The sequence below is a fragment of the Balaenoptera borealis genome (genome assembly GCF_965194805.1).
Source record: "Balaenoptera borealis genome assembly, chromosome: 16".
NCBI classification, from domain to species: Eukaryota; Metazoa; Chordata; class Mammalia; order Artiodactyla; family Balaenopteridae; genus Balaenoptera; species Balaenoptera borealis.
Genome location: NC_138872.1, coordinates 24,014,366 through 24,027,664, shown reverse-complemented (window position 1 = coordinate 24,027,664; position 13,299 = coordinate 24,014,366). Strand labels below are relative to the sequence as shown.

Genomic DNA, 13,299 nt, shown 5'->3' with positions numbered 1-13,299 from the left:
CAGAGAACTGGGTTACGGAGATGAATCTGGAGTTGAGATCACCTGCTCCCACAGCTGCCACTGGATGGACGGACCAAATGTCCATCTCCAGCCCTGACCTCCCCCTCAACCCCAGATCCATCTGGCCACCTGCCTCCTGGACATCTCTCCCCTGTGGATGCCCCACAGGCCACATCAGACTCAAAGTCCAACCTGACTTTTATTTTCTGGTCTCTCTCTTTTTTTTAAATTGTGTTAAAATACACATAACGTAAAATTTACCATCCCAACCACTGTTAAGTGTACAGTTCAGTATGACATTCACATTGTTGTGCAACCATCACTACCGCCCACTCCAGAACTTTCTTCACAGCAAAACTGACACTCTGTATCCGTTAAACACAAAGAGACCAAAAAGCCCAACTGCCACTTTTGAAGAGCCTGGAGCAAAAGCAGGGGTGTCGGGAGCAAAAGCAGGGTACTGCTTATGCCCCCTGCACACCACACCATCTAAGGGGTGGGCAAAACACCTAAGCCACCCCTCCGGCCCGAACCCCTGGACACACCCCTCCCCTCACCCCATATAAGGAACAAGCTCGCCCCCATTCGGGGAGTGAGCCAGCAAGGGAAACTGTTATTTGTTCTCACTGCCCCCTGCTGCAACAGGGGCCCCAACAAAGCCTTGCCTGAAAAAAAAAAAATGAAAAAAGAAAAAAAGAAAATGAAAAAAAAAACCCACTAACTTTCCATTTCCCGCTCCCAGCCCTGACAATCACCACCCTACTTTCTCTCTGTGAATTTGACTACTCTGGGTACCTCATATGAGTGGAATCATTTGTCCTTTTGTGACTGGCTTTTTTTCACTTAGCGTAAGGTCTTCAGGGTTCACCATGTTGAAGCCTGTGTCAGCCTGATTTCCTTACTTTTCCCTCCTTCTCAACCTGATCTCTCCCCAGTGATCCCCACTGTGTGCCCATTCACATCAGCTAAGTACCTGAGCTGGTGTCAGCCTTCTCCTCCAACATCTAATCACCAAGTCCTGCCAATGTCCCCCTTCCTCACTCTATTAGATCAAGACAGTCCACTCTTGTCCAGACAACTGAGACAGTCTTCCTGTCTTCAGTCTTCCCTTCCAACTCATTCTCTCATGAATGGCTGGCTTGCTCCCATCCTCTGGGTCTCAGTTTAAATGCTGTCTCTGCAGAGAAGTCTTCTCTGACCACCTTATGTAAGCTGGTTCTCCCCTGACCCCTTAGCTTCTATAACATCTTCTTTAGCAATACCTACAGATCATCATTATTTTTCTCATGCATTTGAGATGCATAGTGTATCTCCCTTGCCAGAACATAAGCCCCAAAAGGGCAAGAAACATGACAGGCTATTTATCTCTTGTAAAAATAAAATACAGTGTGTGTGTGTGTGTGTGGAAAAAAAAAGAAAAAAAAAAAGAAACATGACAGGGGTGGATCCCCAGGGTCTCATACAGAGCCTGGCATAAAATAGGACTTCAAATATCATTGAGTAAGCAAACAAACAGTAGCTAGAACTGATCACTCCAAAGCTGACCCTCTCCTTCCCCTACTTAAAATCATCATGCCGGACTTCCCTGGTGGCCCAGTGGTTGAGAATCCGCCTGCCAATGCAGGGGACAAGGGTTCAAGCCCTGGTCCGGGAAGATCCCACATGCCGTGGAGTAACAAAGCCCGTGCACCACAACTACTGAGCCTGCGCACCTAGAACCTGTGCTCCGCAACAAGAGAAGCCACTGCAGTGAGAAGCCAACTCAATGAGAAGCCCATGCACCGCAATGAAGAGTAGCCCCCGCTTGCCACAACTAGAGAAAGCCCACGCGCAGCAATGAAGACCCAATGAAGCAAAAAATAAATAAATTAAATAAATAAATGTATTAAATAATAATAATAATAAATAAAATAAAATAAAATAAAATAAAATCATCATGCCTTGTAAATCAATGAAGTTACACCATACACAAAAATAAACTCAAAATGGCTTAAAGACTTAAATATAAGACAGGACACCATAAAACTCCTAGAAGAGAACATAGGCAAAACATTCTCTGACATAAATTGTACCAATGTTTTCTTAGGTCAGTCTCCCAAGGAAATAGAAATAAAAGCAAAAATAAACAAATGGGACCTAATCAAACTTACTTACAAGCTTTTGTACAGCAAAGGAAACCATAAACAAAATGAAAAGACAACCAACAGACTGGGAGAAAATATTTGCAAATGATACGACCAACAAGGGCTTACTTTCCAAAATATATAAACAGACCATACAACTCAACAACAAAAAACAACAAACAACCCAATGGGCAGAAGACCTAAATAGACATTTCTCCAAAAAAGACATACAGATGGCCAACAGGCACATGAAAAAATGCTCAAACATCGCTATTATTAGAGAAATGCAAATCAAAATTACAATGAGGTACCACCTCACACCAGTCAGAATGGCCATCATTAAAAAAATCTACAAATAACAGATGCTGGAGAGGGTGTGGAGAAAAGAGAACCCTCCTATGCTGTTGGTGGGAATGTAAATTGGTGAAGCCACTATGGAGAACAGTATGGAGGTTCCTCAAAAACTAAAAATAGAGTTGCCATATGATCCAGCAATTCCACTCCTGGGCATATATCCTGACAAAACTCTAATTCAAAAGGATACATGTACCCCAATGTTCACAGCAGCACTATTCACAATAGCCAAGACATGGAAGCAACCTAAATGTCCATCAACAGATGAATGGATAAAGAAGATGTTACATACATATACAATGGAATACTACTCAGCCATAAAAAAGAATGAAATAATGCCATTTGCAGCAACACGGATGGACTTAGAGATTATCATACTAAGTGAAGTAAGTCAGAAAGAGAAAGACAAATACCAAATACCATATGATATCACCTTTACGTGGAATCTAAAATACTGCACAAATAAACTTATTTATGAAACATAAACAGACTCACAGACATAGAGAACAGACTTGTGGTTGCCAAGGGGATGGGGGGGTAGGGGAGAGATGGATTGGGAGTTGGGGATTAGCAGATACAAACTATTATATATAGAATGGATACACAACAAGGTCCTACTGTATAGCATGGGGAACTATATTCAGTATCCTGTGATAAACCATAATGGAAAAGAATATGAAAAAGAATATATATATGCACACATCTGAATATATGTATATACATATCTTTTTTTTTTTTAAAGAGCTTTTTTCTGTTTGTTTTTTTTTGTTTTGTTTTTTTTTTTTAATCCCTGTTGTTGTTGTTTTTTTATTTTTTTTTTATTTTTGGCTGTGTTGGGTCTTCGTTTCTGTGCGAGGGCTCTCTCTAGTTGTGGCAAGCGGGGGCCACTCTTCATCGCGGTGCGCAGGCCTCTCACCATCGCGGCCTCTACTGTTGCGGAGCACAGGCTCCAGACGCGCAGGCTCAGTAGCTGTGGTTCACGGGCCCAGTGGCTCCGCGGCATGTGGGATCTTCCCAGACCAGGGCTCGAACCCATGTCCCCCGCATCGGCAGGCAGACTCTCAACCACTGCGCCACCAGGGAAGTCCCTGTATATATATATCTTAATCCCTTTGCTGTACAGCAGAAATTAACACAACATTGTAAATCAATTATACTTCAATAAAATAAATATTTTTTAAAATTATCAAAAAAAAATCATCATGCCTGACTTCCATCTCCAGTAATATCATGAGCTAGTAATTAAGACCTACCTCTCACTAAAACCAACTAAAATGACTTGATAAAATATTTTTAAATATTTATTAAAGGCAGTGGTGAGATAATAAGAATGAAGAATTATCATACCAAGCCCTGAATGAAGATAGGAATCCAGAGAAGTTAACAGAGCATTTCAGCAACTTTTGCCACAAGGGCATTTGCCAAACCTGGCAACCCTGAGCTTTTCATGACCTGGCAGTGAGTAAAAACAATATAAAGAGCTCAGATACCATTCAGAACAGGAGTCTCATAGGAGATATCTCCCCTCCCTAAAAACTAGAACCCCAGAGAATCACGCCTTCAGGATAAAGATAAACCATAACTGAACCTGCCCCACTCTCTCACATCCAGTGATCAACAAAGAGAGTTGTCTGGCTGAGTGTAGTGGAAGTTGGAAATTGTCCCTGAAAAGAATAACCACAAGCCAATTTTTTTCACTGTGCCTGGGTGTTGCTAAACATCAAATTTCAGTTTAAGGTGATCAAGGGCAGAAGCAAAGTCATATGTCTTCTGGAAGAATGTACCTTTATTCCAGGACTCAAAGAAGTCCCACAAATAATTTTTTGAGGAAACTACAATGAATAGCTCACAGTTTAAAGCAACTAAGCACAGAAGGAAACAACCATGAGGAAGTATCAGCAGAAACAGAGAGTGAAAACAAACCCCCCCAAACTGACTATTGTAATCATCTGACATTATAAAAACAGCTCCGCTTACTATTCTTAAATGAAACAAAAGACAAACCTGATAAATACTTACTGGGAATAATAAATGGTGAAAAATAACACAGTGGATTTGAAAAAAATAGAATTTACAGAAATAAAAAGTGAAGGGATATATATATGTATAACTGAATCACTTTGCTGTGTAGCAGAAGTTAACGCAACATTGCAAATCAACAATACTTCAATTAAAAATATATTAATTAAAAAAAAATGTGCAGGGACTTCCGTGGTGGTGCAGTGGTTAAGAATCCGCCTGCCAATGCAGGGAACAGGGGTTCGAGCCCTGGTCCAGGAAGATCCCATAAGCTGCAGAGCAACTAAGCCCGTGCACCACAGCTACTGAGCCTGCGCTCTAGATCCCGCGAGCCACAACTACTGAGCCTGCGTGCCACAACTACTGAAGCCCGCATGCCTAGAGTCCGTGCTCATCAATAAGAGAAGCCGCCACAATGAGAAGTCCGCACACCGCAGTGAAGTGTAGCACCTGCTCACCACAACTGGAGAAAGCCCATGTGCAGCAACGAAGACCCAACGCAGTCAAAAATAATTAATTAATTAATTTAAAAAAAAGAAAAACAAAACAAAGCAAAAAAAAAGTGCAATGATTGAAATGAAAAATTCAACAGAGGAACTTATACAGCCTCCTGATTTTCAATTAAAAAGCCAAAGCAACTCAACAGGAAAAAGAAATCTTTTCAACATATGGTGCTAGACTATCTCAATGTCCATATTTTAAAAATAGAATTTTGACCCATATGTTACACCACATGCAAAGACTAACTTGAGAACAGTCAGAGACCCAAATGTAAAATCTAAAACCATAAAACTTTTAGGGGACTATCTTTATTCTCCTAAAAGCATAGGAGAATATCTTTGTGGCTTGGAGGTAGTAAAATTTTCTTATACAGGTAACAGAAAACAATAAACGTAAGAGAAAAATTAGTTAAAGTAGACTTCATCAAAACTCTCTGGAGGGCTTCCCTGGTGGCGCAGTGGTTAAGAATCTGCCTGCCAATGCAGGAGACACGGGTTCGAGCCCTGGTCTGGGAAGATCCCACATGCCACGGAGCAACTAAGCCCGTGAGCCACAACTACTGAGCCTGCGCGTCTGGAGCCTGTGCTCCGCAACGGGAGAGGCCGCGACAGTAAGAAGCCCGCGCACCGCGATGAAGAGTGGCCCCCGCTCGCCGCAACTGGAGAAAGCCCTCGCACAGAAACGAAGACCCAACACAGCCAAAAATAAATTTAAAAATAAATAAATAAATTAAAAAAAAAAAAAAAAAAAACTCTCTGGAGATATTTTTTATTTTAGCCTCTACTGTTCTTTTATACAAAACTCCAGACACAAAATGAAAAATTATAAGAATAGGAAAAGCAAAAAATGTGACCCATGGTCAAGACAGGAATAATCAATAGAAGTAGACCCACAGATAACCGAAATGTTGGAATTATTAGACAGCAATATTAAAATAACTGTGATAAAAATTCTAAAGGATCTAGTGGGGAAAGTACAGAGTTTAAAATGGATAATTTCAACAAACATAAGAAAACTGGAGCCAGATGGAAATAATTGAATTAAAAAATGTGATTGGAGGCTGCAATATACCACTTTCAATAGTGGATAGAACACCTGTACAGAAGATCATTAAGGAACCAGAGGACTTGAACAACATTATAAACCAACTAGACCTAACAGAGATATATAAACACTGCATCCAACAACAGCAGAATACACATTCTTCTCAAATGCACATAGAACATTCTCCAGGATAGACCATATAGGTCACAGAACAAGTATAATACATAAGATTGAAATCATACAAAGTATCTTTTTTTGACCAAAGTGGAATGAAACTACAGATCAATAATAGAAAGAAAACTAGGAAGTTCACAAATGTGTGGAAATTAAACAACACACTCTTAAACACTGCATCAAAGAAGAAATCACAAAGGAAATTAGAAAATACTTATAGATGAACGAAAATGAAAACGTAACATAGCAAAACTTATGATATGCAGCAAAGATAGGACTCAGAGGAAAATTTATAGCTATAAATGCCTACATAAGAAGAAGAAAGAGGATCTTCCCTGGTAGCACACTGGTTAAGAATCCGCCTGCCAATGCAGGGGACAGGAGTTTGATCCCTAGCCCAGGAAGATCCCACATGTCGCAGAGCAACTAAGCCCATGTGCCACAACTACTGAGCCTGCGCTCTAGAGCCCATGCCCTGCAACAAGAGAAGCCACGACAAAGAGAAGCCCGCCTACTGCAACAAAGAGTAGCCCCCGCTTGCCTCAACTAGAGAAAGCCCATGCGCAGCAACAAAGACCCAACACAGCCAAAAATAAAAACAAATAAATAAATAAATTTATTAAAAAAAAGATCTCAAGTCAATAACCAAATATATACCCTGAGGAATTAGAAAAAGAAGAGAAAACTAAACCCAAAGCTAGCAGAAGGAAGTAAATAAAGATTAGAGTGGAGAAAAATAAACTAGAGAAGAGAAAAACAAAAGAATCAATGAAACCAGAAGTTGGTTCTTTGGAAAAATCAACAAAATTGATGAGCCTTTAGCTAGACTGACAAAGAATAAAAAAGACAAGATATAAGTACCTAAAATCAGAAATAAACATGAGGGGCTTCCCTGGTGGCGCAGTGGTTAAGAATCCGCCTGCCAACGCAGGGTACACTGGTTCGAGCCCTGATCCAGGAAGATCCCACATACCACAGAGCAACTAAGCCCGTGTGCCACAACTACTGAGCCTGTGTTCTAGAGCCCACGAGCCACAACTACTGAGCCCGTGTGCCACAGCTACTGAAACCCACACACCTAGACCCCGTGCTCAGCAACAAGAGAAGCCACCACAATGAGAAGCCTGCACACCACAACGAAGAGTAGCCCCGCTCCCAGCAACTAAAAAGAAAGCCCGCGCGCAGCAAGGAAGACCCAACACAGCCAAAAAAAAAATTAATTAATTTTTTTAAAAAAAGAAATGAACATGAGAACATTCCTAGAAACATACAATGTATCTAAACTGACTCAAGGAGAAATAGAAATCTCAACAGACAAAACAAGTAAAAAGATTGAATTAGTAATCAAAAACCTCCCAACAAAGAAAAGCTCAGGACCAAATGGCTTCACTGATGAATTCTACCAAACTTTTAAAGAAAAATTAACACCAATACTTCTCAAGCTCTTCCCAAAAACAGAAAAGGAAGGAACACTTCCTATTTCATTCTGTGAGGCCAGCATTACCCTGATATGAAAAACACACAAAGACACCATAAGAAAAGGAAATTACAGAATAGTATCCTTTATGAATATAGATATATTCCTTAGGAATAAGTTCTGAACAAAATATTGGTAAACTGAATCCAACAGCATGTAAAAAGGATTATACACCATGACCAAGTGGGATTTATCTCAGGAATGCTAGAGTGGTTCAACCTAAGAAAATCAATCAATGTAATTTACCACAGTAATAGAACAAAGGGAAAAAACACAAATGAGTATCTCAACTAATGCAGAAAAGGCATCTGACAAAATTCAACATCCTTTCATGATAAAAAAAAAAACCATACTCACTCAGAAAACTAAGAACAGAAGTTAACGTCCTCAATCTGATAAAAGGCATTTATGAAAAACCCACAGCCAACATCATACTTAATAGTGAAAGAATGAAAGCCTTTCCTCCAAGATTAAGAACAAAACAAAATGGAAAATTACAATTTTGGAAAAACTGTATCTCTTGTATCAGCCATTGTAAGCTTGACAGCTTCCCAACACTTAAAGATTTTTCTAATGAGATTGGTGATGATATTAATGAAGGTGATTTCTTAATACTTTATAATGAAATGCATGAACATTTGGAAAGTATGCATAATTCAGGGAATCAAATTTCCAAATGACCTATGTATGATGATTCAAAGTCACTCAAGGATAATAGATCCATTCAAAGGGCAAGACACACCAATGGATTTTAATATAACAGAGTATAAAAATTCTTTGCCAGATATTTGCAAAAAATGTAAAGCAATGCCATTGTTCTTACTACATTTTTTGTTTTGGAGAATATACTTATTTTTCTAAAAATATATTTATGTTTCCCTACATAAATATACAAAAAAACATGCAATAGGTTTACTATTGTTATTTTAAATGAATTAATAAATAATTTTTTATTTCTCAGGTTTAAAATTTTTTAAGTTTTAATTTATATAATAGGAAATATCAGTAGATACATCTATATAAACAAAAGCTCATTTGGGTCCCCGGTAATTACTAAGGCTGTAAAGGAGTCCTGAGACCAAAAAAGTTTGAGAATCACTGCCCTAGAGAAACTCTTCCACTTACACCCAGGACATGTATAAAAATAGTCTTGGAAACATTGTTTCTAATCACCATCCATTGGAATCAACACACATATCCATCAGTAGTGGGATGGATAAGTGAATTATAGTATAGTCATACGGTGGAATATTATACAGCAATGAAAACGGACAAATTACAGCTACATACAACAAACATAATATTAAGTTAAAAAAAAAGCAAAATAATATAAACAGTATTATACAAAGTTTGAAAAATAGCAAAACTAACCTATATTATTTCAGGAGGCATATTTAAATCAGAAAATGTTTTTAAATGTCAGCTGAGAATAGAAGGTTTTCATTCCAAATAAATAAAGTAATTTTGGGACCTCCCTGGTGGAGAAGTGGTTAAGAATCCTCCTGCCAATGCAGGGGACACGGGTTCAATCCCTGGTCCGGGAAGATCTCACATGCTGTGGAGCAACTAAACCCGTGTGCCACAACTACTGAGCCTGCCCTCTGGAGCCCACGAGCCACAACTACTGAGCCCGCGTGCCTAGAGCCCGTGCTCCGCAACAAGAGAAGCCACCGCACTAAGAAGCCCGCACACCGCAACGAAGACCCAATGCAGCCAAAAATAAACAAATTAATTAATTTTTAAAAAAATTTAAAAAAAAATAATTTTGCACTAAAATTCACTTTAATAAGGTCTCTATTCTGTATCTCCTTCCACTCCTCTGCCTTCCAGCTGCGCCTTTGCACGTGCTCTCCATTTTTTCATACTTGCCAAACTCCAACTTGCCCTTCGAGATCTGAGACCAGTATCCAAACTCCTCACTGTTTGACCCTGAGGACATATTGGCCCCAGCAGTCAAAACTTTCTGTGCCTTTGGGAATGACTGAGCTTCAGAGTGGGGCAGAACTGGCTTTGAATTCTAGCTCTGCCACTTAACCAGCTATGACATGGTGGATCAGTCACTTTCCCTCTCTAAGCCTCAGTTTCTGCACCTGTCAAATGGGGTAACATCTTCCCAAGGTTGTTGAGTCACACTAGATAACACATGCAGATACTTAGCAAAGGAAGCTTTCTATAAATGTGAACTTCCTTTACCCTTCCCATGTGTTGTGTTCAGAGCTTCAGACCAGGAAAATCATGCCAAGGAAATGTATTCTCAAACCTTCTTCCAAAGAGATCTTACATGTTCCCTGTATCCCTGCTGGGCCCTAGAATGTACATCGTCACCCTTAGCTGCTCCAAATGGAGCTTAGTCCTATGCTCAGAGCAACAGGTCCCATAGCCTGGTATCAATCCACAGGACAAATGTTAGGTCACCCCTGCCCAAAGACCTCTGGTAGGCTTAGGAGAAAGGGTATTCAGGGTGGGGAAATGGGTGGGCGAGGCATTACCTCCTGGGCTAGGAAGCGCAGTTTCACCAGGAGCTTCTTGGCCAGTGCCACCTTCTCTTGCACGTTGCCCTGTCTCAGGCCCCGAAGGAGCCGCAGTCCTTGCTTTGCCAACAGGTTCTGAAAGGGCAGGAAGAGAACATGAGTGGAGGGTCCCTGCTGGGTGCCCCTGATCCCCCTTCTCCAGACTGTGCCAGGCTATACACCAGCTGTTTCCCTCGGCATCTGCATCGATCCAGCGCATTGGGCCGAGTCATTGTCCTGTGCTAAGCACCGTGGCAAAACTGTCTGCAAGAGCAGGAGCGGGCGTGGCAGGTGGGAGTCAAAGGAGGGAACACTGACCCTTAGGGGTCACCTCCCTCAGAGCAGGCCTCCCATGCCCAGCCTCCGTCACAGCTCCTCTCAGTCTTGTTCTCAAGGAGGCATCCTTCCTCAGCCAAGGATGGATTCTATATTTGAACCACTCCCCAACTCATCAAGGCCAGCCTCACTTTGGAGACCCAGAATGTACTAGGATTTAACTATTCACTGCCCTGGCTACTCAAAGTGCGGCCCAGGCCCAACAGCATTGGTATTACCTACTTAGAAACGCAGAATCTCAGCCCCACCCCAGACCTGCTGCGTCAGAAATCTGCATTTTTATACCCTGGAGGATTCAAATGCATGTTAAAGGCTCACATGGGCTGTACTTGACAGTTCCAACATTGACCAAAGATAGTTCAAACATTACATGCTCAAACCAAGTGCGTGAGTTCCAATGACTGCCCCAGGCCCCCACCCTGAAAGCGACCCCTGCTTCACTTCAAAACTTCCAAGTCATCCTTCACTGCTCTTTCTTTCACTCACATTCCACATCGATCCCATCAGCCTATCATTTAGGCTCTACTTTCAAAATATATTCGAAATCTGACCACTTTCCCCCTTTTCCAGGACCACCCTAGTCCAAGCCACCATCACTTCTCACCAGGATTATTGCAACACCCTCCTAGCTGTTCTCACCACATCCACTCTTACCCTCTCTCCTACAGAATGTTCTCAATATAGCATCCAGAATGAGCTTTTCAATGCTTTCCAGACCATTTCACTCCTCTCCAGAAGTTTCTCATCTCAGAGTTAAAAATAAAATTCCTTTTTTAAAAAAATTTATTTATTTTATTTTTGGCTGCGTTGAGGCTTCATTGCTGCACGCAGGCTTTCTGTAGTTGCGGGGAGCGGGGGCTACTCTTTGTTGCGGTGCGTGGGCTTCTTTTTGCGGTGGCTTCCCTTGTTGCGGAGCACGGGCTCTACGTGCGCGGGCTTTAGTAGTTGTGGCTCACAGGCTGTAGAGCACAGGCTTAGTAGTTGTGGCTCACGGGCTTACTTGCTCCGCGGCATGTGGGATCTTCCCGGACCAGGGCTTGAACCTGTGTCCCCTGCATTGGCAAGCGGATTCTTAACCACTGTGCCACCAGGGAACCCCCAGAATAAAATTCTTTAAATGGCTTAGAAGGCCCTATATTCTCTGTTTCTCTTTATCTCCCTGTCTTCACCAAATATTACTCTCCCCTCACACACAGCCCTACAGTCACACTGGCCTTTTTGCTGCTCCCTGAATATGCCAAGCCCATTACTACCTCAGCGCCTTTGTATTAGCTGCTCCCTCTGCTGGAATGTCAGGGCCCTAGATCTTTCCATGGCTCACTCTCCCCTTCTTCATTCAGGTCTTTGCTCAAATGTTATCTCTTCACAGATCTTCCCAGGTCATTCCCTCTAAACAGTCCCTGCTACTTTCTCCACCCTCATACTCTGCTTTATCCATCTCTCCAAATAGAAAGTAAGGCATGAGGCTTCCCTGGTGGTGCAGTGGTTAAGAATCCGCCTGCCAATGCAGGGGACACGGGTTCGAGTCCTAGTCTGGGAAGATCCCACATGCCGCAGAGCAACTAAGCCCATGTGCTACAACTGCTGAGCATGCACTCAAGAGCCCGTGAGCCACAACTACTGAGCCCACGAGCCTAGAGCCCGTGCTCCACAATAAGAAGGCCGCACACTGCAACAAAGAGTAGCCCCCACTCGCCGCAACTAGAGAAAGTCTGCGTGCAGCAACGAAGACCCAATGCAGCCAAAAATAAAAATAAATACATTTATTTCAAAAAATACTTTAAAAAAAAAAAGTAAGGCATGGCGGGGACTTCATTTTGATTACCACTGTAACCTCAGGGCCTGGCACCTAATAGATCCTCAAAGAATATTTGCCAGGTAAAGTAAAATGATTTTTGAAACATGATATTTTGGTCCCTTTTTGACCCCTAATGATGTCTTAACTTTTTATTATGGAAATTTTCAAAAATATATAAAATAAGTGACTCCAAGGATTTTTCACCTAATACTGCTCCCAGAGCTTATCTTTTTAACTTACTAATGCTCTTTGCTCCAAGACTTCTATTGGCAGAAATAATCTGACATAAAATAACACAAAATAAAACTGACAAGAGTCAAAACTGCACCTATTTAAATGTCAATTATACCTCAATTTAAAAAAAACAAAACTGCACTTATTGGGACTTCCCTGGTAGTCCAGTGGTTAAGACTCTGCGCTCCCAATACAGAGGGCCCGGGTTTGATCCCTGGTCAGGGAACTAGATCCCTCATGCTGCAACTAAAGATCCCGCATGCCACAACTAAGACCCAGCTCAGCCAGATACCTAAATAAGTAAATAAATAAAAAATAAAAACTGCACTTATTAACATTTGCTATTGATTAAAAATTGACGGAAGAAAAAAATCTTCTTGACAAGATTTAGATCCACAAAATTGGATTCAGGGAAATTAGATCCGGTAGAAATAATAGCACCGCCCCCCCACACCCACACCCACACACAGATCACACTGGATAAAGCTACAAGAAGTGAAATACAGGGACTTCCCTGGTGGTCCAGTGGTTAAGACTCTGCGCTTCCACTGCAGGGGGCACCGGTTCAATCCCTGGTTGGGGAGCTAAGATCCCGCATGCCATGCAACCAAAAGAGAAAAAAAAAAAATTTAATAAATAAATAATAATTCTGTTTTTTAAAAAAATGAAATATGATTTGGACAAATCTTTCATTGAAATTTCCCTGCCAAAGAATAATTTTAGTAATAA

At 41.3% G+C, this 13,299-nt stretch overlaps 1 protein-coding gene across 1 annotated transcript in view; it reads right to left on the bottom strand.

Annotated features, from left to right (window-relative positions):
* Positions 1–13,299, bottom strand: part of LOC309613009 (fer-1-like protein 4) — a 48,818-nt gene that overhangs the window by 22,574 nt on the left and 12,945 nt on the right. Inside the window, 3 exon segments of the mRNA XM_082359402.1 lie at positions 10,182–10,298; positions 10,373–10,444; positions 10,448–10,465. Coding sequence (XP_082215528.1) covers positions 10,182–10,298; positions 10,373–10,444; positions 10,448–10,465 — 207 coding nt within the window.